The sequence below is a fragment of the Eschrichtius robustus genome, chromosome 3, assembly GCF_028021215.1.
Source record: "Eschrichtius robustus isolate mEscRob2 chromosome 3, mEscRob2.pri, whole genome shotgun sequence".
NCBI lineage: Eukaryota > Metazoa > Chordata > Mammalia > Artiodactyla > Eschrichtiidae > Eschrichtius > Eschrichtius robustus.
In genome coordinates, this window is record NC_090826.1 from 18,212,598 (window position 1) to 18,238,335 (window position 25,738).

At 41.6% G+C, this 25,738-nt stretch overlaps 2 protein-coding genes across 4 annotated transcripts in view; one reads left to right on the forward strand and one right to left on the reverse strand.

The window, feature by feature from the left end:
• The window catches only part of LUZP1 (leucine zipper protein 1), a 78,618-nt gene that overhangs the window by 26,598 nt on the left and 26,282 nt on the right, over positions 1–25,738 (reverse strand). For 2 of the 3 annotated variants that reach the window (XM_068539118.1, XM_068539116.1), the window contains exon 2: positions 143–248. The gene's annotated coding sequence lies outside the window, so the exon portion shown is untranslated. Of the gene's footprint in view, positions 1–142; positions 249–1,098; positions 1,164–25,738 lie in introns of all 3 variants that reach the window. The other variant, XM_068539117.1, reaches the window with a different exon arrangement.
• LOC137760527 (large ribosomal subunit protein eL43-like) lies at positions 2,495–2,800 on the forward strand. The gene has a single exon (XM_068537512.1). The coding sequence runs from the start codon at positions 2,495–2,497 to the stop codon at positions 2,798–2,800; it is 306 nt and encodes a 101-aa protein (XP_068393613.1).

The window sequence follows — 25,738 nt, forward strand, 5'->3', positions numbered from 1 at the left end:
TTAGCACAGTATTTGGTTCAGAATAGGTCATCAACAAATACTGACTTTCCTCCCTCTCTTGTAATGGTGGTAAAATTGTAGAGACTTCAGAAACCACCCAATCCTGTCAGTGTGGCTCTACAACACTGTACAACATACTTACCATTTAGGTTATTTAAGCTTTCTGTCGATGCTTCTGGCTGCTCCCCTGATGCTTGTTGTCTTGGCAACAGTCACTCACTATCTTTTAAAGGCAGTTGCCTCTTGACCTGGAGAGAATATAAACAGAAGGGAAAAGATAGGTAAAACATGAATTGCACCAAGACTGGGCTGACCCAAAGGCCTATCCCAAAGAACCTTCACATACACTGCAGTGTCAGAAAGAGATAAGGGAGAATCTGGGTGCAGATCCTGAGTCTGAAGGAAGCTGGCTAACTCTCTCCTCAGGGGAGAGAGGGAGTTTGGCTCTAGGACACTTCCCCTTTCCTACTGGATGATATGGTCCCAGGATAGACTACATTGTCGTTCCTGAAATCAACAGACCTATACATTCCCCAACAGTCTAAAAATTCATATGACAGCTTACATTCAGGAAGGATCTCAGAAATCAACTAGTTAAATGCCCTCATTTTAAGGAAGGAAACTAAAGCTTGGAAAGGGTGAGTCACACAATTGCTTAGGGCTAAAGCTGGGATTCTACTAAAAATAAGATGTTCTGGAATATGCGTAAGGAAAAATAATAATAAAACCAAACATCTGTGAAGTATCCACCACACCCTGGGCAATATGTTTTACGTTCTACACCAGACAGAACACAATAACGTTACCCCCTTATAGATGAAGAATCTAAATTTCAACAAGTCAAGTGACTTGTCCAAGGTCTCACAGCTTGTGAGAAAGTGAAGTCAGGGTTTAAACCCAAGTCTGTCCAACTACAAAAAGCCAAGTCATCATGCTGACTCTCACTTGGGTGCCTTCTAGACTTGGTCCTCAAAACAGCCCTGAACCACTCAATATCAATTAGAACAAAAACAGAGCCTGTCTGCAAACTTTACCCCTGGTTTTGTAATAAGCCTTCTCCAGGAGGGCTGAAAAGCCTCCTAACCCATTGAATCTTACCCCTAACACTGGAGAAGAGTAAATGAAGGTGGAAGATCTGGGTCAAACTTCTGTCCATCCCAGTCCTGAGGAAGAACAGAAAAATGGCTTCTAAGCTAGTGGCAAAACTAAAGCTTTTGTACATCGGCTTACACTCACACTATCCCCCTCCTTTCATCACAACTGCCCATCCCTCCCTTACATATCCCACAGACCACTCTGTGACCTCCTTCCAAGGCTGTTGGTCCCTTTAATCCAATTTCCGCACCAACCCCGTAACATACATACAGATACAGAATCTACCCCTACCTCCATCCTCCTAGGGAGCTAGAAGGCTAGAATTAAGATGAAGTAGTAATAAAATGATAGCTTTTTAAAACTGGCTTTAAAAAAGACAAGGGCTTGAAGTCTCAAGCCAGTTAAGACCTAAGAGAGAAGAATTATTGATAAGCAATGAAAACAGCTAGAAGAGAAGTAGAAAAAAGGATCTGTACCAGGGGCAGCACCCGAGGGATGGCTTGGGTGGGCATGGCAGAAGCTTTAGCTCTCTCTCCCCCCCACCACACACTTCAGAAAAAGAATCAGTCTAGGCAGATTAAGTGTGGTTGCTATTCAAACAGCATCAGGACTGGCCCACAGACCTTCTGTCCTGCCCCTCCACCCACCTACACACACACACACACACACACACACACACACCCCTTCCTTTGTATAGCCTAGAACCTTTCCTACGTAAAAATTCTAAACTCCTAACAGTGACAGCAGCATCTCTACTGAAAGCTGCTGCCCCATCCACCAACTGCCAAATCTGCTGGCATAGTAATAAAGCCCAGAAGCCTATTCTCTTCAAAACAGGATAGAATACATTGCCAAAAATCAAACAAACAGGAACTCCAGATGATCCTGATTTGTTTTCAACTATCATACAGCCTTTCCTTATTTCTAAGGGCAAATGATTTCTTTCCTTCGCTTCTGAATGTCATTTACTTCTTGCATCCTCAGTGTACTGGTCCTCTGTCCCCAGAAACAAAGGGTGACTGTAAACATCCTCAAACTCTGTAGTGCTGCCCCTTCAGAGCCTTTCACCCCAGTGGATCCAGCCACATCACTTCCCCAGGCATCTCCTCTGGTGCTTCTGGCTATTACTGTTGGCGGTGATAGTGAGGGTTCTGTGTGCATGTGCTCTCTGTCTAGAAGAAGAGATAACAGGACCCTTACAGATCATGGAAGAGCCCACTGCCTCATCTTCCAGAGGAGAAAATGAGTCCCAGCAAGGAGAAGAGACTGGCCCAAGGCTGCAAAGCTGGTTGAAGTGAACCCGGTTGAGTCCACCTGAGATAGATGCATCAGTCCATCCTCATTTGATTGAAGATTAAAGCTCTCTTACTCTCTGGGCTCGGACCTAGGTTGCGGCGACATGGCTAAACGCACCAAGAAGGTCAGAATCGTGGGTAAATATGGGACCCATTATGGTGCCTCCCTCAGGAAAATGGTGAAGACAATTGAAATCAGCCAGCACGCCAAGTACACTTGCTCCTTCTGCGGCAAAGCCAAGATGAAGAGACGAGCTGTGGGCATTTGGCACTGTGGCTCCTGCATGAAAACAGTAGCTGGTGGTGCCTGGACCTACAACACCATTTCTGCCGCCACAGTAAAGTCTGCCATCAGAAGAGTGAAGGAATTGAAGGACCAGCAGAAGCACCACCATTTGAAACACTGCTAGCCTAAATGGGTTAATTTATGTAACCAAAAAAAAAAAAAAACTCTCTTAAATTTATGTCACTTTTGTTCCCAAAACACTTTGATAACAGATAAAAATGCTAGTGGGGAGTTCTGCTTCCAGTACACTCCTCCCACAGATAAACAACTAAACACTCTGAATAAAATATAAAAAACAACTATCTGAAGTGAACAATGGCTGGCAGATTTTAGAAAAGTTAAAAATTGGAAGAACCGACTGGCAGGGGAAGAATTCCCCATTTTTGGAGCTTTGACCTGAGGGTTGTCCAGCTGAAGTTCCAATTAGAAATTAAACCCTAGGCTTTCTGTCCAGAAGACAGAGAGACCAGAGAAGCCACAGACGATAAGAAGAAAGAAGAGAGCCTGAGATGGAGAGCCTAGGTTCTGTGTGACACTCTGCCCAATCTCCAGCTGACCCCTGAACCATGTCCGCACGGGGCAGAGTCCAAGGACCTCAGCTAAGGACAAAAGAACTGGACTGAGATTTGAACTGCCACCCACCACAGGTGAGACAGAACGTGCAATTTTGAGTCTAACCAACTTAACGACCTGCTAAAACAAAAACATCAACAGAAACCAGAGTCTCCACAACATAACATTCACATGCATCCATGTCCAGGACACAATCCCAAATTACATAAAGAACTAAAAGAACTAAACCCATTTGCAAGAGAAAAGACAATCAGGAGAGGGCAACTCTAAGATGACCCAGATGTTGGAATTATCAGACAAGGATGTTAAAGCAGCTATTATAACATCTATTAAAAGCAGAGAAATTGAAAAACATTTAAGTGGAAATTTTAGAACAGAAATGCAGCATCTGAAATTTAAAAATTCTCTGAATGGGCAGGCTTAAGAACGGAATGGAGATGACAGAGAAAAGAGTCAATGAAACTTGCAGATCAAACTGAAATAACTGGGTCAACCGCAGTCTCTAGAAAAACCACCCTCAGGCCTTTCACCTAAGTGTACCCAATGATTACTTTTTGTTATCAGAAAAATAGGTATCAGAGAGAACCAGAATGACTAGGGATCACAGAGAAACCATTACCTGCAATTCTTTTGGACCAGGCCACCCCTCATCTACTAATTAACTCTTTCAAACATAAGCAAAGAAGAAAGTATAAAGGTAGAAAATGAGAGGGCAGGATAAAAATGTACACCTGAGATAACCATAATATCCGAAGTGCTAAGAGTCAAATCTAGTGCCCCACTGTGTGTACTGAGAAGCAAGGAGATCGTCATGTTTTCCCGTATAATTGCTGAGGTAGCGTTCTCAGGATTGTTGGCGAAAAAAGCCAGGAGGGATTTTAACATTTTTTTCTGCCCTATGTGGTCTCTTCAACAAAAATCCAACCTGGTAAACAGGCTGCTAGCAGGATGGGGTGGGACCAGTCAGTGGTTTGGAGCTGAAGAGTACCAGCAGCTTGGTGAGAGTCAACCTAGTGCCACCTGGATTGGCGAAAGCAGCTAACCTGGCACCACCACTGACCAGCGTCCCACACTCAGGTTACCATGTTGGAGTTCAGCTGCAAAAGACACGTCCATTTCTGTAAACCCTGCCTTTTTCTCACGCCCTTCCTCCCCACCCACACACCTGCCCACAGGGAAGAGAATCCAGTGCAAGTGCTCTTTTCTCAAGTCCTGTCATTAATTCTTAAATTGTGTTAATAATAGAGGTTTCAACACTTATCTATGATGGAGGGCTACTAAAATAATGTCTTTCTTTTTTTAATTCTCCCAGGATAACTTTTTACCCCTGTACCTCTTAAGATGAGAAGAAGATACTCTTATCCCCCATATGACAGATGAGCAAACAGACTGAGAGACTTGTGACCCTTTTAGGAAAGCTAGAAACAGAGGCAGGACTGGCATCCAGTAATCCCATCTCTGAGCTTCAGGGTTTCTTCACCTCACTAAAGAAGCCTTACCCAACATAGACCCAAAAATATAAACAAAATTGCAATTGGAAAGAAAGGACTTAAGAACTTAGTATTAATAAACAATTGATAAGACTCGTTTGTGATCAGCATATCTATGTAAATGCAGGCCCTCAAGGAGGCCACCTGGCTCTGCTGTTTCCTTTCCTAACTAGTAGTTTATAATTGAGACCAGGCTTCCTTGCAATTAGCCCATGTTTGTGGGGTTTAGCAACAGAACCACATGCCTGAAATTGTTGGTTATTCACCTGCTTTAACAAAGTTGGCTGAATCAGAAGAACATGCTGGCTGCCTTTAACCTCTAGAAGTCTATAATTAGGGTATCAAGGGGCCACAAGGATTACAGCAAGTAATGGCAAATGTAGTTAAACAGCAAGTCACAGAAATCACCCTAAGGAGAAAGGAACCAAAGGGCTTTTATTACCTAATTTAATCTTCATGGTAACCTATCAGGAAAATACCATCATGTTTAGTTTATAAATGAGGAAAATTAAAGGTTCGAAGTCACATATCTGATAAGTGATTACTGATAAGTGGATTCTCACCTACGTATTTCTGCCCCGAATTTTGCTTTCTCCTCTCCATTATACCTCCTCTCTAAGGAATCATCTCTCAGATCTCACCCTCAAAAAAGTCAGTCCTGATCCACAGTCCAAACATCACAAACCTACATGAGGTCGATGGGTAGTTTGTTCACTTTTTCTTTCATTCATTCATTCGTTCTAATATTGACTGACAGTGCATCAAGCTCTGGAACAAGCACTGGGGATAAAACAGTGAGTAGAAACAGACTGTCTTCGAGGCATTTTGTATAGTACAACAGAAAAGCACTGACTGAAGAATCATATTAAATATAAAATCTGTGAAGTACAATTAATAGAAAGCGACCCACTGGGGGAGGTCTAGGAAGGCTCCAATTCGCGGTAAGAACGTTCCAAGTAGAAGAGGGAGTACAGTGAGCTTGAAGAACTACAGTAAATCTGTGTAACCAAAGAAGGGAGAACCAATAGACACAAGAGATGAGACTGGAGAGGGCCATACCATGCAGGCCTTTGGAGCCCAAATTATTAAACTACCCAAATAATTTAAGTCATTTAAGTGTTAAAAAGATGTAACGTGTGTACATTTCAAAAAGATTACTTTGGCTTTAGTGTGGACAACAGATGGAAGGAGGTAAGGATGATGCCAAGAGATCAGTAAGGAGGCTAGTTCTGTGGTCCAGGAGAGATAATAGCTAACAATACTGGGTGCATACAGGGCACTTACTATGCACCAGGCACTGTTCTAGGTAATTTATATGAATTAATTTAATCCTTGTAACAACTCTGTGAAACAGATACTATTACCAGTACTGAACAGATACTACTATAAGGTTAAGTAATTTAACGGAATTCCATGCCCCCACTTGGTGTCCTCACTTCCCTCATAATCAGTCCCTTGCAAACAACTTTAATTCATTTCTTCACATTCAACTAGTAAAACTTCAATCCTTGTTAAACCAAACTAACAACCTCTCCAGGTCTACACCAAAGCAGCAAAGTTATAAACTACGTTGTATCTCTAGAGAAGATATAACTACATTGACTGGTATCATTTTAATTTACCACCACAAATTTCAAACGGGCCCCCTCAATGCTGCCAGCAATCCAGCTACATTTCCCTTAGTAGGTTCACTTTTCTATTCCCCCAAAATGACTCTTTCACATCTTTTTCCCTTTCAGTAAGCCTCCAGCTCCCATCAGCTAATGACTTTGCCACCAAGAAGCAACATCAAACCGTCATCTTCCACTCCAAATCTAACAACACACGAGCACTCTGCTTTCCCTACTGTTACAATGAAGACTCTTTGCTGGTATATAAAGTACAACCTTTCATATCTACTATGGATCCAATTCCCTCTTATCTTCATATGCAGTTATCCCCACTCTCTCTTACATCATCATTTTTCTCTTTACAGACTCATACCCATCAGCATACAAACATGCTTGAGAATGGCACTACTCTTAAGAGTGGTCCAAAAACTGGCACTGGCTCACAAGCTGTTACCATTATAGGTACAGAAATTGAGAGTAAGCATATAGACATCTGTGTAGCAAGGTGACATTGCTGCAACATCCAAGCATATGATCAGTGGGCTTCTCAAATGGTAGACCAGTAAGTTGGTGAACCCAAATAGTGAGTCATGTGTGAAGTAAGCTATGTACAAATCGTACACAGTACTAGCACATGTAGATCCCGGACAGATTAGATCCAGAGGCCACATTTGAGAAGCAAGATTCTAGAATTACCCATCTTAAAAAACAAGACAGGGGCTTCCCTGGTGGCACAGTGGTTGAGAATCCGCCTGCCAATGCAGAGGACACGGGTCCGAGCCCTGGTCTGGGAAGATCCCACATGCCGCGGAGCAACTAGGCCCGTGAGCCACAATTACTGAGCCTGCGCATTTGGAGCCTGTGCTCCGCGACAAGAGAGGCCGCAATAGTGAGAGGCCCGCGCACCGCGATGAATAGTGGCCCCCGCTTGCCGCAACTAGAGAAAGCCCTCGCACAGAAACGAAGACCCAACACAGCCATAAATAAATAAATAAATAATTTAAAAAAAAAAAAAAAAAACAAGACAAAAAAAAAAAACTGAAATAAACTCTCTTTTGAGCTCACTTCCTCCAGCTGCTGCAGCCCCAATGTCTCTGCTTCTCTTCAAAGCAATACCTCTGGAAGAGTTGTCTACACTCTTCATTTCCTCCCCTCTCATACTCTCAGTTCACTCCAACCAGGCTTCTATCCTCAACATTCCACTAGAACTGTTCATCAGGGTCAAAGGCCTCAATATCGCCAATTTCTAAGGTCACCTCTTTGACCTCTAAATAGCATTAACACAAATAAACATTCTTTCTCCGTCAAAACACCTTCTTCCTTGCTTCCAGGATAACATACTTTCCTGATCTTCTTCCTACTCCACTGGCTCACCCTTATTCATGTTTGCTGGCTCCTTCTCCTCTTCTCGACAAGGGACAGTCCTGGACCTCTTTTCTTTATCTGTACCCTTCCTTTCTTTGAGTAATCTCATCCAGTCCCATGACTTAATATCAATGACTTCCAAAGCTTTTACCTCCAGAACTGACCCCCCTGAACTCCAAAAGCATATCCAACAAGCTACCTAACATCTCTACTTAGACCTCTAATCAACATCACAAATCCATGTATTCTCATATGCTTGATGGCCTTCACCTTTTACTCTTCTCTCCCCAAACCCATTCCTCTTCAAATCTTCTCCCATCTCAGTCCACAGCCACACCATTCACCCAACTGTCCAGGCCGAACACCTGGAATCATTCTGGATTCTTCTTTCCCTCACATCTCACATGCAAATCCATCAGCAAGTCCTATCAACTCTACTTCCAAATTTTCTCGAATCTGTCCCTCTGCCCTCTACACTGCTATTAAGCACCCTAGTCCAAGCTCCTGGACTCTCACCCTACCAATTACAATAGCCTCTCCTTAAGCCTCCCTACTACCAACTGTCCCCATTCTCCAAATAATGGTGAATTAATTTCTAAAAATTTAATCAGAACAAGACTCTATCCTGCTTAAAAACAACAAAATCTCCAATGGCTTTCCCTTTCACTTAGAATAATCCAAAGTCCTCACCATAGCCTACAAGGCCCTACATGATCTGACCCCTATCTACTTCTCCGGCCTCATTTCCTACCAGGTCCCCTCCTCACTTCCTGTTCCTTGCACACACACTGTTCATTCTTGCCTTAGGGCCTTTGCACTGTTCCCTTTTCCCTTCGTACAGCTGGCTCCTTTTGTTCATTGAAGAGTCAGCTTAAATTTTACCACCTCTAAAAAAAAACAAAACAAAAAAAAAAACAAAAACTTTTTACCACCTCTATAAAGACTTGACCAGCTGATATAAAGTAGCTCTCACCCTCTAACATATCACCCTGGCTTATGCTCACCTTAGCACTCAACCTTATCTGACAGTTTGTCTATTTGTTTATTGCTTGTCTCTTCCTCCACACTCCCTGTCTAGCTCATCACTATATCCCCAGGGCCTAGAACAGTGCCTGACTGACAATAAATAGATGAGTCTACAGCACAGGGGAGTGATCTAGGCTGGAGACATGCATTCATGAGTCATGTGCACAGAGGTGTGGCTACTAAAGCCAATGGGGTGGATGAGATCACCCAGGGAGAGTGTCCACTATGAGGAGAGGGGAGAGCCAGGGAGAGAAGAACACTTAATAGCTGAAGAATAGAGGGGAGCCTGCACAAACAACAGAGAACTATGAGGAAGAACAAGAGAGTGTTATGTCACTGGAGCCAAGAGAAGAGAGTGCTTCCAGAAAAAAAGGGCGGCCAACAGTGTCAACTTCACTGAGAAAATTAAAGACGAAAAATATCTGCTGAATTCAGCTTCATGGAGGACATTAGTTACCTTAGCAAGAGGTGTTGCAGTGAAATGATAAGGGCAGAAGCCAGACTAGAGCAGGCTGAGTGAGCAGAGTGAGGCAGTGCGTATAAACAGCTTTTTAGAAAAGTTTGGCTATTTGAAAGTGAAGGTGATGGATTAAGGAGAATGCAGGGCTGAGGAAGCAGAGTTGTTCTGTTTCTGTTTAATGGGGGCACTCATCCGAGTACTGCTGCACTCAAAGCTGCAAGTCCCCCAAAGGTTTCACACCCTCACACCCAACTTAGGACGCCATTTCCCTTGGACTGATTCCTAAATGCCCAGAGTATCTAGAAGTTTTTGTTTACATGTATATCTCATCTCCCTTACTACATACAATGGAAGGTAAAAACCCCCTTCTATATTCGTTCACTTGGTGCTGTCAAGACAGAACACTGGGATTTCTTACTAAAGGGCCTGAGTTTAAAAGGTTTTCTGCTGCCATTTTAACTTCAAGGCATATTTGGGGATCACTGTTATTTCTACCCCAACAAGAAGATTTTTTTCCATTTTATAGCCCCTAGAGCACTTCCCTTTGTCTCCATTCCACACGCCCTGTCCACCCTGCCTGCTTCCCAGGCAACACAGTATAATGGCAACGGTCTTGGGAGTGAGAGAATCTGGGTTCCCACTATAATTCAGTCACATATCAGGTTAGGTGACTAAACTTCACAATCTCAGTGTTTTCAAGTGGATATAGAGATTATAATATCTAAACTTCATGGGGGTGTTGTAAGGGCTATATGAAAATATACATTAAGTGCCTAAGCACATAAGGCCTAGCATAAAACACATCCTATAAATGTTAATTCAATTCTCTTCTCATTACCATTCTGATTAAGCCTTACATCCTCTGCACAAGTTTATTTAGTTTCTTTTTTCCCTCTGTCTATGTTGTACCAGGAAAAGGAGAGGAACCTTGAGAAATTAACTTGCCCAGTTCCAACCGAAAGAGTTTTAAAGTACTAAGAGAGGTGGATGGGTGGGGCCAGAGGTGTAACCAAGCAGCATCTGAAAGGGCAGGGAGGATTCCAGAAACAGTCAGGCTCCCTGCCAGGTTCTCCTGGGTCCCCGTCCAAGTTCCTTCTTGCAGCTAAGGCTGTGTCTCTGTATCATGCTCTTTTAGTAAGTCATGCTTGCCAACAAGTCTCAAGTCAATGTCTTCAGTATTAAAAAAAGCAAAAGAGCACTCATACTCACACACATACTGGGCTGTACAAAGGGCAATGGAATCCTGAGTTCTAGTCTTGACTCTCCAATTTATTAGTTCTGGACCCTTGTAGTATTATTCTAATTCTCTTACTTAGAGAAACTCTTACTCAAAGTTTCCTCATTTGTAAGACAAAAATAACAATCTGTCTTCACTACAAGACTGAAAGGATCAAATGAAATAATGTATGTGAAAGTACTCTGCACACCATAAAACATGGTTATTGTTATATTATAGGTACACAAAGCAGTTACAGAGTCTACGTTTGGCCAGTTTAGGTGTAAGTTTGAAAAAGGCCCCAGCTCTGGAGTACTCTATTCTATGACCCAAGGCTACCTATTTCCAACCCAAGTCCCTCTGTCCCTGGCAGCTGAAAAATTTATATTCTAATTCCACTTGATTCCCTTATCTTAGCAAGGTTTCTTGAACTTCTCTGGCTAAATGGCTCCATGTCCCCAAAATGGTAAAGACCATGACACCTGATGATCTCTAAGGGCCCTTTTGGCTTGGACATTCTAAGCCTCTCTATCCTATACTCTCAAAGCACTTCGTCTCCCTACTTGAGCAATTTCCACTCTACTTTGCATTATAGCTTTATCTTATATCATCTCCTAAGGAGAGAGCAGAAGGTTGTCTTAACTGAGTTTTATATTCCCCACAGCACTTAACATGGAGCTTTGTACACAGAAAGTACTCAAAAAGTATTGGCTGAATTGATTTATTGCTGATTTCTCATTTTTTGCACTTATTGTCCTTACCACACAATAATTATAGACTATCTTCTTATCCTTTTATATTCCTTTTGTAGCTCCATAGGCCTGGCAAAATTTGAAACACATAGTCTATATTTTTTTAAGGACTGGTGACTGGTTCATTTCTTGATCAAGTGAAAAAAGCTCAGAGCCAATCAACCTATCCTACCTACGATTTTTAACAACTGCCTCTGGTTACTGACATATATAAACATGACATTTATCAGACCGTCATAGAAGGAAACGGTATAACAGTTATTACACGGATAGAGGCAAATGGAATGCAGGAGTTAAAGGCCCTTTTCTCCCCAGTGGCATCAATAATGTGGTAAAAAGGCAAATATGTTGACAGCTAGCAGACCTGGACTCTTTAGGTTCATCTCGGGGCGGGGGTGGGGGGGGGATCTTCTAAAACGGCTCCCAGTGATGTCCACCTCCTAGTATCCATGTTCTATGCGGGCTCCTCCCTTGAGTGTGGGCTGGACCTAATGACTTGCTTCTAATGAAGACAATATGGCAAGAGTTATGAGATGTCACTTCTGAGATTAAGTGTAAGAGACTGAATTTTTTCTTGTTGCCTCTCTCTTGCTCTCGCCACCTCTTGCTTGCTTTGATGAAGCTAGCTGCTATGCTGGAGAGGTCCATGTGGCAAGAACTGAAGGTGGCCTCCACCCACCAACTGGCAAGGAACTGAGGGCCTCAGTCCCATGCCCTGGAGGAACTGAATCTTACCAATGACCACTGAGAGAACTCTGAAGCTGGTCCTTCCCCAGGCACACCTTGAGGTGATTGCAGCCCTGGCTGACACCCTGATTGCAGCCCTGGCTGACACCCTGATTGCAGCCCTGAAACAGGGGACCCAGCTAAGCCCTGCCCAGGCTCCTAACCCACAGAAACTGTGATATAATAAATGTATATTGTTTTATGCTGCTAAATTTTGTTATGCGGCAACATATAACTAAGACACCCTGTATATTAAAAAAAGCAGGGTGGGTGGAAGGAGAGACCCTATGGATTAAAAGATTCTTAAAAGACATATCAATCAATCACAATGTATGGACCAGATTCAAACAAACTGTAAAAAACAAAACAGAATCATTACATTGATAAAACAACTGGAATTTGAATGGCTAGATATCTGATGACATTAAAGAATTCTTGTTAAATTTTTTAAAAATATTTATTTATTTGGCTGCATTGGGCCTTAGTTCTGGCACACGGGACCTTCGCTGTGGCATGCGGGATCTTTTGTTGCTGCACGCGGACTCTTTGTTACAGCAGGCGGGCTTCTCTCTAGTTGTGGCATGCGGATTCCAGAGCGCACAGGTTTAGCTGCCCCACAGCATGTGGGATCTTAGTTCCCCGAACAGGGATCAAACCCGTGTCCCTTGCATTGGAAGACGGATTCTTAACCACTGGACCACCAGGCAAGTCCCTCTTATGAAATTTTTGATGTGATGTTGTGGGTTTTTTTAAATTTAAAAAGCTGTTAACTCTTAAAGATACATACCGAAATGCTTACAGATGATATGTCTAGAATTTGCTTCAAAATAATACAGGATGGGGTTAAGTGAATGAGGGTATAGATGAAACAACATCAGTCATAGTTTATAACTGCTGCAATTGTGTGTGGGTACATGGGAGTTCGTTATGAAGTTTCCTTTTGTTTAAATTTGAAATTCTCTATAACAAAAAGCCTTCTTGCGGGGAGGGATGGGTAAAATCCAAGAACCCAAGGGCCCTTCTAAGTTCCGACGATCTACGATCCCACAACACCTCAAATCCTATGCTCTGACCTTCCCTAGGTTTCCTGAACTGAATATACCATTTCAATCCATGCCAGTGACCTACATTATCACTTTCCCACAAAAACTCTGTTGAGCACCCACATCTGATAGGTTAGTTAAAATAAGATTACTTGGACAATTTGGCCCTAGTAGGTGAAGAGAATCGAGTGATACGATGGCTAATTGCTAGGAGGTACTTGGCACAAAGTAGGAGGAACCACCCTAGGGCTTCCTCGTGTAGGAAACCATCACCTGTTGTACTTTATTGTGGCCACCCTTAGGACACACCAGCCTTTGGCCAGTATAGGTATTTTAACATTTCCTCCCTATGCTGTGTACAAATTTGATTTTTTAATCCCTTACAGTTTTCTTTCATTACGCCTCAAGTATCTCAATTGGTATGAATGACCTATTTTCTAATTTCCAATTTTGTTCAGCTAATTAAAAAAGAAAATCTCATGGTCTACAGTTCCACAAGAAAAGAATTTCAACAGGGAAGAAATCATATCTGCTTTTTCTTGTCAGAGTCTCTGATTCTTAGGTTAGAGAATCAATCTTTGAAGTTCCTACTAAACAAGAAGATTCACACAATAAAGTAAAATGAGGATAGACAAATGCGAACTCAGTAACTAGTTCCCACACTCTTCCTTGAGGTACATCACCATTGCTACTGCCACATCCCACTTCTATTGTATAAGATGTCCATGCTCTAATCTGTCATGATAACTTCAATCACCCACACAATATTTATATTCTACCCCCTACACTTCACCCTCTCTTTATGAATAGTCCTGAGATAATACTCTATCTGAGGGGTTTTCAACTCCGGCTAAATATTAGAAAAACCTGGGGACCTTTCAAAACTATCACTACTGTCTGATAACTGACTCAATTTCTATAAGAGGTCAATGATTCGAAAAAGGCAGGGGATGGGGGAGCAGGGGAAGAGGGACCACTCTAGATGTAAAGAAACTTAAGAAACATAACTTAATGTGTGGACTCTGGGTGGATCCTTATTCTAACAAACTAACTGCAAAGACATTTTTGAGACAATCAAGGAAATTTGATTATGACCTAGGACTTAGATATTAAGGATTTATTAACATCATTAAATTTCATAATGGCACGGTTATGTGAGAAAATGTCCATATTTAAAGATGCATATTGAAGTATGTAGGGGTAAAATTACATGATATATGGGATTTGCTTTAAAATTCTTCAACAAATGAAAAAAAAAGGAATGAAGCAAATGTAGCAAAATCTTGAAAATTACTGAATCTAGATAGATACATACAGGTTCACTGTATTAGCCTCTCCAGCTTTGCGAATGTTTGAAATTTTCATAATAAAAAAAATACTTTTTTTAATGCTGACACCTAGGTACAACTATAAAACTCTTTATCAGCATCTACCAAAGCTGAGCATATGATCCAGCAATCCTATTCCTAGGTATACATCCAACAGAAATGAGTGCCTGTCTACCAGAAAGACATGTACAAGACTAAGAATGTTCATGGCAGCTTTGTCATATAGCCAAAACTGTCCCAAAAGTCCCGTAACAGTAGAATAAATAAATAATTGTGGTACATCCAAACAATGAGCTATTACATACTAGATGAATGAATGCAACATGGATGAATACCCAGATATGATACTGAGCAAAAAAATCCAGACCCAAAAAGAGTGCATGCTATCTGATTCTACTTATATGAAACTCAAGAACAGACAAAACTAATCAATGGAAATAGAAGTCAGAATAAGTGATTATTTGGGCAGCCAGTAACCGATGAGGAAGAAGCATGAGGGAGGCTTCTGGAGTTTTGGAAATGTTCTATATTTTGATCCAGAGCATATCTTGATGTGAGTAGTCTTTTGTTTTTTTTGTTTTTTTTTTTTGGCTGCGTTGGGTCTTCACTGCTGTGCACAGGCTTTCTCTAGTTGTGGTGAGCGGGGGCTACTCTTTGTTGCGGTACACAGGCTTCTCATTGTGGCGGCTTCTCTTGTTGCAGAGCACGGGCTCTAGGTGCAAGGGCTTCAGTAGCTGCGGCACGTGAGCTCAGTAGTTGCCGCACGCAGGCCCTAGAGCACGCGGGCTTCAGCAGTTGAGGGACATGGGCTCAGTAGATGCGGCACGTGGGCTCTAGGGCATGCAGGCTTCAGTAGTTGTGGCTCGCAGGCTCTAAAACGCAGGCTCAGTAGTTGCGGCACACAGGCTTAGTTGCTCCATGGCATGTGGGATCTTCCCGGACCTTCTCCCCTGCATTGGCAGGTGTATTCTTAACCACTGTGCCACCAGGTAAATCCCTGTGAGTAGTCATCACATGACTATTTACACATATAAAAATTCACTGAGTATTTTACTGAAAATTTTGTGTACTTTAGATATATTCAATAACAAACAAACAAATATTAGAGTAAAAATCAGAATCTTAGGTACCAGTGTTTTATAAAAGCTCTGTAAGCAATCCTAACGTACAGCCAATGCTAAGAACCGTTCTTCTACCTCAACAAGCTTCTACCTACCAAGACTCCCAGGTCTTGGACTTCCCTGGTGGGCCAGTGGCTAAGACTCCACACTCCCAATGCAGGGGACCCACGTTCCATCCCTGGTCAGGGAACCAGATCCCACATGTTGCAACTAAGGGTTCGCATGCCGCAACTAAAGACCCCACATGCCGCAACTAAAGACCCTGCCTGCCACAACCAAAAGATTCCTCATGCCGCAACTAAAGATCCCGCATGCCACAACTAAAGACCCTGCACATGGCAACGAAGATCCCGCACAGGGCAACGAAGATCCCGCATGGGGCAACTAAGACCCAGTACAGCCAAATAAATAAATAAATATTTAAAAAAAAAAAAAAAGACTCCCAGGTCTTCCTCCTTCCACTGCAATAGTAACTGTGAAACAAGGTAATAAAAACAGAAGCTTGGAGAGATGGTGGTGCGGGGAGTAAGGCGAGAGGCACCTCTTAGAAGAGTAAGAATTCAGGACAAGGGAGGAAAAATTGAGGTCAGTGCTGATGGAGCTAAGAACATAGCTGAAAGAGACAGTGAGTATGACAACTCAGATTCTAGTTCTAGCTTATTACTGGCTGGCTATGGGCTTGGCCTTAGGCAAACTGCTTCTTTTCTCCAGGCCCCGCTAAGATCTATTACAGTTTTTAAACAGTCTGGAGAGGAAAGTGAGAGGAATCAAGTAAGAACAAGCCCTTTTAAAGGACCCTAGGTTTATCTCTAGCATAGCACTTATCATTCTGTACTATAATTATCTACTGGTTTATCTCTTCCCACCAAACCTAGAGCTCTTAAAAGGCCAGGATTATGTATATCATCTCTGAATCCAAGCACATGCATAGCACTTGGCACATAATAATAACTCAGTAAATGTTCAATAGCTAAATAGCTGAAAACTATGAGTGCCTATACTTATGTTCTTGTAAGCACAGATATACTTACACAGACTTATAAGAAAGAATGATTCATTTCCCACATAGACACCCCTTTCTAGTAACACTGAATAATATTATTTTCCTTATTTTTTTTTTAATTTTATTTATTTATTTATTTATTTATTTATTTATGGCTGTGTTGGGTCTTCGTTTCTGTGAGAGGGCTTTCTCTAACTGCGGCAAGTGGGGACCACTCTTCATCGCGCTGCGTGGGCCTCTCCCTATCGCGGCCTCTCTTGTTGCGGAGCACAGGCTCCAGACGCGCAGGCTCAGTAATTGTGGCTCACGGGCCTAGCTGCTCCGCGGCCTGTGGGGTCTTCCCAGACCAGGGCTCGAACCCGTGTCCCATGCATTGGCAGGCAGATTCTCAACCACTGCGCCACCAGGGAAGCCCTATTTTCCTTACTGATACCAACTAAAGGGAGTCCAGATTCTAAAATACCCAGAATCATCAGAAAGGCTCCCTAGTGATGTCCTACCAGAAGGCCTCAAAAGTCTATGCCTCCTCCTCCCCAAATAATATACCTCCTAAAAATAAATAAATAAAAAAATAATAATAATATATCTCCTAATAATACCTAATGCTTATACATTATTTCATAGTTCTAAGTACTTTCAGTCCCATAATCTCAATTAATCCTCATAACAAGTCTATAAGGAGGTATTATCAAATCCATTTTATATAATGAGCAAACTGAGGCTCATATTTTAAATAATTTGCCAACCTAAGGTAAACTGAAATCAACTAAAGGAGGGCTTTCAATATGTACCCTCTTTCTGCGGAGCCCAGAAGGAGGAGACACAGGAACATCACTACCTCTGCTCCCCTGGCCTCCCCAAGTGAGATGGATCAGTCCACTAGCTGCTTTTGCTTTATTGAGCTGACTACCTCTTAAATTTTCCTTGTCTCTATGAGAATCAGTTATATGATTTTCATGTTAAGCAAAAAATAAGTCCAGCCCAAGGAGAAAAATCCCAAGTCTACAAACAGCCACACTCAAAAGCTTCTAGCTGACATCCTTGTGTATAAAGCTAAAGAAATAAGAGCAAAACTTGCTCCGGCAGGGAGGTATAAACCCTACTAACCAAACGGCCCTGCAATACTCAGGCAGTTATGCACAACTGATTTAGTTTGTACTTGTTTTTATATTTTCTTCAATAATTTGTACTGTCTATTGTTTTCTCCTCACCATTGCAAATTCTTCAAGGGCAAAGGTCACATCTTCCAGTTAAGACGGTCCATCTCCTATATAAACGAGCATACTGTACCCAAACTAAAACTGGGCCATGTTTTTCTGACCCTGTAATTTATATAAACTGTCTTTCCCAAAATTAAAAATTTAAATACTTTTTTAATTTAAGTACTTAAGGTATTAAATACTTTAAGTAATTAACAAGCTGACATTCTTCTAAAGAATAACATATAAAATCTAGAGTCTCTAAGAAACAAACACCAAAGAACACAGCATCTACAATAATGGCAGGCACACATTTGAGTGGGAACTCAACAAAGGTGAACTGAGTGAATGATAACTGAGAGCTCAAAATCCATTAAAAATCACTTAAAGCAGAATGAAATAACCAGGAACCAAGAGAAATGGATAGAGAATGCCAAATTAATTGGAAAAACAGCAACTCAGACTCTAAGGCAGTACCACCCAAAGTCATGCTTGGGGTCCCACAAGGGAACACTGGATTTAAGCACTGCATTACACCCACAGCAGAGATCTATAGCCCAAGTGCAAGCATTAGGGTAATTACTCCCCACTACCACTGCCCTGAGGTCCAGGCACAGGACTGCAGGAGTTAAACCAGGCAATACTAAAAGTGAGGAGGAAATTAGCATGCCACCTGACACTTTTCTGGCACAGCCTAAGCCGATTAGTTTAGGTTACAAACACAACTGCAAGATTCCACTACACTGATGAAACTACTCTTTTTCTGCAAACTAAAAATAACCTATTTATCAAATCCGGAGCATTCCTCAAGTATTTTTGCCCTGTCAGCTACCCGAAGTTCCATTTCCTCAAATCCTTCATTTAATCTACAGTGTTTTATTGGATCCAAGTCTCCTGATGTCCCCCAGCTTCCCCCTTCATCCTAATCCTGTGACTACTGCAAGAGACAAAAACCCTTTCCTAACTCAAGCTTTTTAAGTTTCTTTTCTAATAATAAGCATGTACAAAGCTTGTGGCTCCTGCCTTGTGTAGAGCCGCAAATGGATGATGGGCTGAGCTGCAGCAAAGAATAATGAAAAGCAAAGAAAAAATGAAGGACAAGACAGGGCATGATCAGGAAGTTGGCTAAATGCTTTTCTTTCAGGCAGGAATAGAAGGAACCCCACCCACTTAGAAGAATAAAGCATAAGGGTGAATGGTTTCCAGTACAGAGCAGACTGCATTTTACCACCTTACAACATAACAATCAAGCCTGCTCTGGGGACAGATAAATACCCAAAGAGCTCTGAGTATCCCACAAGAATCACTAGTCTGTCCTAGGGTTGAAGTGACATTTTCAGGGGAAACAAGCTTCCATAATTTAAGCCAAACAAGTCAGGCTTAAACTGCAGATTTTCTAGTCATAAAGTGCTGAGACAGGTGCTCAAATCATCAGCAGCTCTCCTCCTCTCAGGCCCTGGGGTAAACCAACACTCCTTTTCCAAAGGTGGAAACTAACATGGACTTTGAACTTCCTTATGGCTCCTTGTTCCCTGCAATAGCCTCAGGAGAATGCCACAATACTCTGCCACCCTATATAGATGTAACAAAACATTTGCTATTGTAAAAGTTACTTGGGATATACATAAAGTACTTCCCACCAATCCAACTTTCAAGTCTTCTCTCACTCCTATTTTTATCCTTTTATCTCTTTAAAACAAAACAAAACAAAACAAAAACTGGCTTATCTATAAAATCCACACTCTCAGAAACATTCCTCCTGAAAAAAGAAAACTTTAGCCTGCGACCACCCAAGGTGCACTGTGGTAAAGTTCCAGTGCAGAATCTATGCTGTGTGTCAAAGCAAACTGCAAGTTGTGGTCCTTCCAGGATTCATGAAATCAAAGAATATCAAAGCTGGGAAAATCCTTGGGGGTCAGTTATCCAGTCCTAATTTTCATTTTATTTTTTATTTTTTTGGCCGCACCACGCGGCTTATGGGATCTTAGTTCCCCAACCAGGAATCGAACCCATGCCCCCTGCAGTGGAAGTGCAGAGTCAGTCCTAACCACTGGACCGCCAGGGAATTTCCTGATTTTCATTTTAATGATGGGGAAAATATGACCAGAAGAGAGGAAATGGAAGCTTGGAGCAAAACTGAACCTAAGACCTCTGCATCCAGACTCCCAACTCAGGCCTCTTATGCCACACCGTACCTCTGCAGAAGACTGAGTTTATGGGAGTCAAGTAGCTAAGGAAAAGGGAGGAAAAAGAAAGGAAAAAAAGGTACCAAGCAAAGAGACCAATTCTTTGTGAATTCTCCTCCTCTGTTACTGGAGGAGGAGAATTCAGGGGACCAGTTACTGCTCCTCCAAATGCCTTAACTTTAAGAGTTTGTCTCTTAGGGACTTCCCTGGTGGCGCGGTGGCTGGGAATCAGCCTACTAACGTCAGGGACACAGGTTCAAGCCCTGGTCCAGGAAGATCCCACATGCTGCGGAGCAACTGAGCCCGTGCACCACAACTGCCGAGCCTGCGCACCAGAGCCCGTGAGCCACAACTACTGAGCCCGCGAGCCACAACTATGAAGCCCACGTGCCTAGAGCCCATGCTCCACAACAAGAGAAGCCACTGCAATGAAAAGCCTGCACACTGCAACGAAGAGTAGCCCCTGCTCGCCGCAACTAGAGAAAGCTCGCGCGCAGCAACGAAGACCCAACGCAGCCAAAAATATATAAATTAAATTAAATTAATTAAAGAGCTTGTCTCTTAAACATTACATAATTTTTACTAAAAGCAAGATACAAGTTGCCACTCACACCCTAATGGGGCCTCCCAATCACTGGACAGGCAAAATCAAAATCAACCAAATACTATAGGATGGAACGACTACAAGAACCCCTAAATAGAAAGATGGCATCCTTTGGGGGAAGAGGGCACATTTTTAAAAGACGACTCAATTGTATGACACCACTGAAAGAAACCACATTATCAGATCATATTCTGTATCTAGGCCTTAGAGAAATTTTCAGTTCTCTGAATCTTTTTCTTTAACAGTAAAATGAAAAGTATAGACTTTCATTCATTCAAAGACCCTTTTCAAGTTCTAAAAGGCTCAACCTCTTTCCAAGAGGTCCCTACTAAAGGAAGACATTAGCCATAACAGTACCCAAAAGGCAAGGTACAAAAGTCTTAAGCCTGACCACCGGCCTGGAGATGGGTCCTGACAGACGGGCTTCCCAGCTACCAGTCTTCCCACAACCTGACAATGAACATCAGTGGTATCACTAAAATTAAACATGGGGGAAACAGTGCACACTTTCTTCTACACTGTGCCCACTAGAATGTTGGCTGTGATGCCTCTTTAGGAACTGGTTTGACCATCTACAGATGATTTAAATTTGCCATTGTTGATTGTTTCCATCCCCTCCCTTGAAATCAAACTGAATATTTACTGAGTGTCTACTATTAAACATATTAAATACTTTCTCAATATCCTCATTCTGTTTGTTTTTTCTTTCATTTAGCATCTTGCATGTTAGAGATTTAAGGACCTATGAAAGAAATAAAAAACTTTAATCACAAAAAACTAGAATTTTCAATTAACAGAAAATGAAAACACTATTGAGCGTAAGCAAGCTTTGTTCTAAATCATATCAGTCTACATAACCAGCACAGTGTTCTTGTTCAGTGGTTGCTCCTTCCCAGGGATGTGGCTGATGGTGAAAATGCAAAATAATGTAAGCAAAGAGGACAAGAGTTTCATTTTCTGCTGTCACATCAACACACCTTAATAAGGAAGCTATAGTATATCAGAGATTAAAGCCAAGAACTAAATCAAGGCAAAAGGAAATGTAAGCTCCAGCATAAATTATGAAAAGTAATGAATCTTAAAAAAGCAGGGACTTGCCTGCCCACACACTAAGCCTGAAATGAAGATGATTTCTATCAGCAAGATAACAAACAGTAATTTTCAAACCTCAGTATGGATATGGAATTACTTGTTAAAATCACAAATTCCCAGTTACCATCCACAAATATTCTGGTTAACTGGACCTGTTGTGCACATCAGTTTGCATTTGTATTCTGATACAGATGGCCCAAACACTATACTTTTAAAAATACTACAAGGGGAAAAAAATTGTTAGGTCTCCTAGACACCTAAATGTACATTTTCTGCAGCGGTGTAATCTACAGTATGTATTCCAAAGATGGCATGCAGGCTGATTTTCAACAGAACTAGACCTACTCCTTTCCCTTCAATAGACAGTTGAGAATTAATATGGGCTGATTTCAATCACTTAACAAGGTAATCCTCCCTTCCACCTTCTAAAGCAACTTCTCAAGTCAGAGCTATCTCCACTCCTTATACCAAAGAGCCTTGCTCCTTATCTTAGAGGGTCACTCGCTGGCTTCATTCTGAAACCTCTCAGATAAGTCTTCTGTGTCATCCTACCTAAAGAGAGAGCCTATCTAAAAATAGGCACCCCTTCTCTAACTTGCTACTTGTTTCTCCTGCTTTATTTCTCTTCATGGTACTTAGCATTACCTGAGATTCATTATATTTTATATTTATTAACCCTCTCCCTCACTGGAATGTAAGTTCTATTAGAAAATGGGGGGGGGGGGGGTCGTGAGGAAGACTTCCCTGGTGATCCAGTAGTTAAGAGTTCACCTTCCAATGCAGGGGGTGTGGGTTCAATCCCTGGTCGTGGAGCTAATATCCCACATGCCTGGTGGCCAAAAAACCGAAACGCAACACAGAAGCAATACTGTAACAAATTCAAAAAAGACTTTAAAAAAAATGGTCCACATCAAAAAAAAAATTTTTTTTAAAGAAAAGGGGGTCCTGAACCCTGCTACCATTGTATTCCTAGCACCATAACAGTGCCTAGCATACAGTAGGTACTCGATAAATGTTTATAAATGAATAAAGCACCATTTCAGAAAACAAAGCAGGAGCTTCCCTGGTGGCGCAGGGGCTTCCCTGGTGGCGGAGGGGCTCCCCTGGTGGCACAGTGGTTAAGGATCCGCCTGCCAATGCAAGGGACATGGGTTCGAACCCTGGTCCGGGAAGATCCCACATGCCGCGGAGCAACTAAGCCCGTGCACAACTACTGACCCTGCACTCTAGAGCCCGCGAGCCACAACTACTGAAGCCTGTGCTCCACAACAAAAGAAGCCACTGCAATGAGAAGCCCGCGCACCGCAACGAAGAGTAGTCCCCGCTCTCTGCAAGTAGGGAAAGCCCGCGCGCAGCAACGAAGACCCAACGTAGCCAAAAACATAAATAAATAAATAAATAAATAAAATTAAAAAAAAAAAAAAGAAAACGAAGCAGGCTCTTGGTCTTTCATCCTATTCAGTTTACCAGCTATACTTACTGTCATAGGACTTTACACCCTGGTTGGTAATTCTTCTTCCTTTTGATGGTTACATCATTCAGAAAATTAAATCTAGGCGTCAGCCCAGGGAGGCTCCCCGCCACGTGACTTTCACTACCCTATGGTAACGTGAGATTTTTTTCCAACTAAACTACAACAGAATTTTAAAGGTCTAGCCTACAGATGTTTCCAAATGACTTACCCTCCTTGGGAATGACTTGGCTTCTATTATATGAGAAGTCAAATGCAACGTTGGCAAACACCAATGTGAGAGCTGCAAGTTTCAACAAAAGCAGAACATAGTATGCTGGCAGCCAAAATCACCTCACTCTATTCTACGTTAGGTCAGCCAAACACTTTCTGTCAAAACTCAGCTCTCACCACACACACTTGTCTATTCATTCGTTATGGGAAATAATATCCTATAAAGCACGTACTTTACATGCTTTATAAACATCACCCTAATCCTCAAAACAATCCTACAAAATAGGTATTATTATCCTCATTTTATAGATTAGGAAATTGAAACTCTGAGAAGTTAAGCAATTGCAACTAATAAATAAGCAGCAGGCTGGGATTTGAATGCAGGTCTACTTGACTTTAAATTCTTGCTTTTTTCATGATAACACTTTCATTCTTAAGGCTCCCCCCTCCGCCCCGCCCCACCCCAAACATCTCCCTCCCCCTGCACTAAGCCTGACACATAAAAGACATTTGATAAATGTTTGCTGAATCCATGAGAGTTAAATGGGATATTTTAATTCAAACTCAAGAAACCACCTAATATCAAATTCTTCAGTCCTTCAGTTTTTAAAAACAAAAAATCAAGTTCATTCTTGATTTTATTCATTTTATTCATTTATTCATTGTATTCATTTTATTCATTCTTATGAATAATAAAAAGTAATGGAAAATATAGCTTTTTCAGTTTAAAAAATATTGGGTTTATTCCAAAATGGAACTTATCAAAACATAATTCATTACTATGGAGACCTGAATATAAAGCAAGTGAAATCACAGAAGCAGTGTTGTTTAGCACGCTAAGAGGTGGATATGAAGGAAAATCTGAGTTCAAGTTTCAACTACAAAGTAGTGACAAATGCTCTCGTCCCTGCACCTAACAATGGTGCCCTAAAATTCAAACGCGTTAATGCCTATAGAAACACTTCAAAAACTGTAAAGTGCTATACAAAGATAATTATTAGTATAATTTGAACCTTGATGACAGAATAAACACCTAATATAAGTAAGACTCTTAACCTCTAAGGCCAGCATTATTAAAAGTCCCACTATATCTCAAGCTTGGAAAGAGGTAAATGTCCTAAACTCTAACTAATTTATCCTTAATAAAGAAAGGTTGTAGCTTACCCATTATCAATCTTTTTATGTCTAAGTCCTATCTCTCCAACTGCAATATTAAGTCTCTTGATGACAGAGAACTAGGATATAAACATCAATATCTTGCTTTGTTTGAGGACCAACAATGACCTCACCACAATGCATTGGGGTGTGGGGAGAGACAGGTCCCTTTATATCCAAATAATAATTCCCTCCTTCAGGCTAAGGAACAGCAGTTGTCAGATCTATAAAATGGGGTGGAAAAAAAAGAGTCCAGATGATTTCTTCCAGTTATAAAAGCTGTAATTCTTAGGGACAGCTGATAAACACTATCAGCGTAAGCCTATATATTGGCTTCCTCCATAAGCTAAAGAGAAAATAAGCGAGTAAAGACTTTCAGTAATCTTAAATAAAAGACTACAGCAGTGGTCCTAATTAATGCCATAAAGTACATTTATCCGTGACATTGCTGAGATTGGTATGCTGAGATTGGTCAGGAATGGTAAAAATCTTTTTAAAGCCAGTGGGGCTTGGGTAGGTGATAGGGGGAGAGGGAGAAAAAGAGGGAGAGGGAGGGAGGGAGAAAGAGAGAGGGAATGAATTAGTTAAGGAGCTACTGGGATTGTGTGTATGTGTATGTGGTTGTATTTTTTTTAAAACAATCTTTATTTCCAACAATCCATTTCTTTTTTAAAATTATTTGTTTATTTATTTGGTTGCCCTGGGTCTTAGTTGTGGCACGCAGGATCTTCGTTGTGGCATGTGGGATCTTCGTTGTGGCATGTGGGATCTACTTCCCTGACCAGGGATCCAACCCGGGCCACCTGCACTGGGAGCACAGAGTCTTAACCACTGGACCACCAGGGAAGTCCCCTGTGGTTGTATTTTAAATAACGAACAAGATAGGAAAATCTCATCATTAGGCTCACCATTCTCTTATTTGCAGCCCTCAGACATAAATGACCATTGCTCTATCAAGATCCAGAATATCAATATGACAATGAGACTTGGAATCTTGTAACACATTTTAACATCAGCATAGCCTTCCTACAGTTTCAACATTTCCCCCAACCCATCTCTCAACAAAATCCTCCAACTATTCACCACCTACTAGTGATACAAATCCCACCCCGTCAAACTTGCCTAAGGAAATAAGATCACTTACAAGAATCTTTTTTCCCAGTTCATTCATTTTCTGCATGTTTTTATATCTATGTACAAGCCATGTACCAGAATCACAACTCAATTTTACATCTGCAAGTGATCAAGGCTGTTAGAATTTCAAAGAATACAAGTGCACACAGTAGACAATAAATATTAGTTGGATAAACAGTTAGCATACAAGTGACTAATGCACAAATCAGATTTGTGAGGAGCGCCCACTACAACTACAGACTACAGTCTAAATTCCTTAGTCTGTTACTCAAGGCATGCCAGCCATTACCTTTTT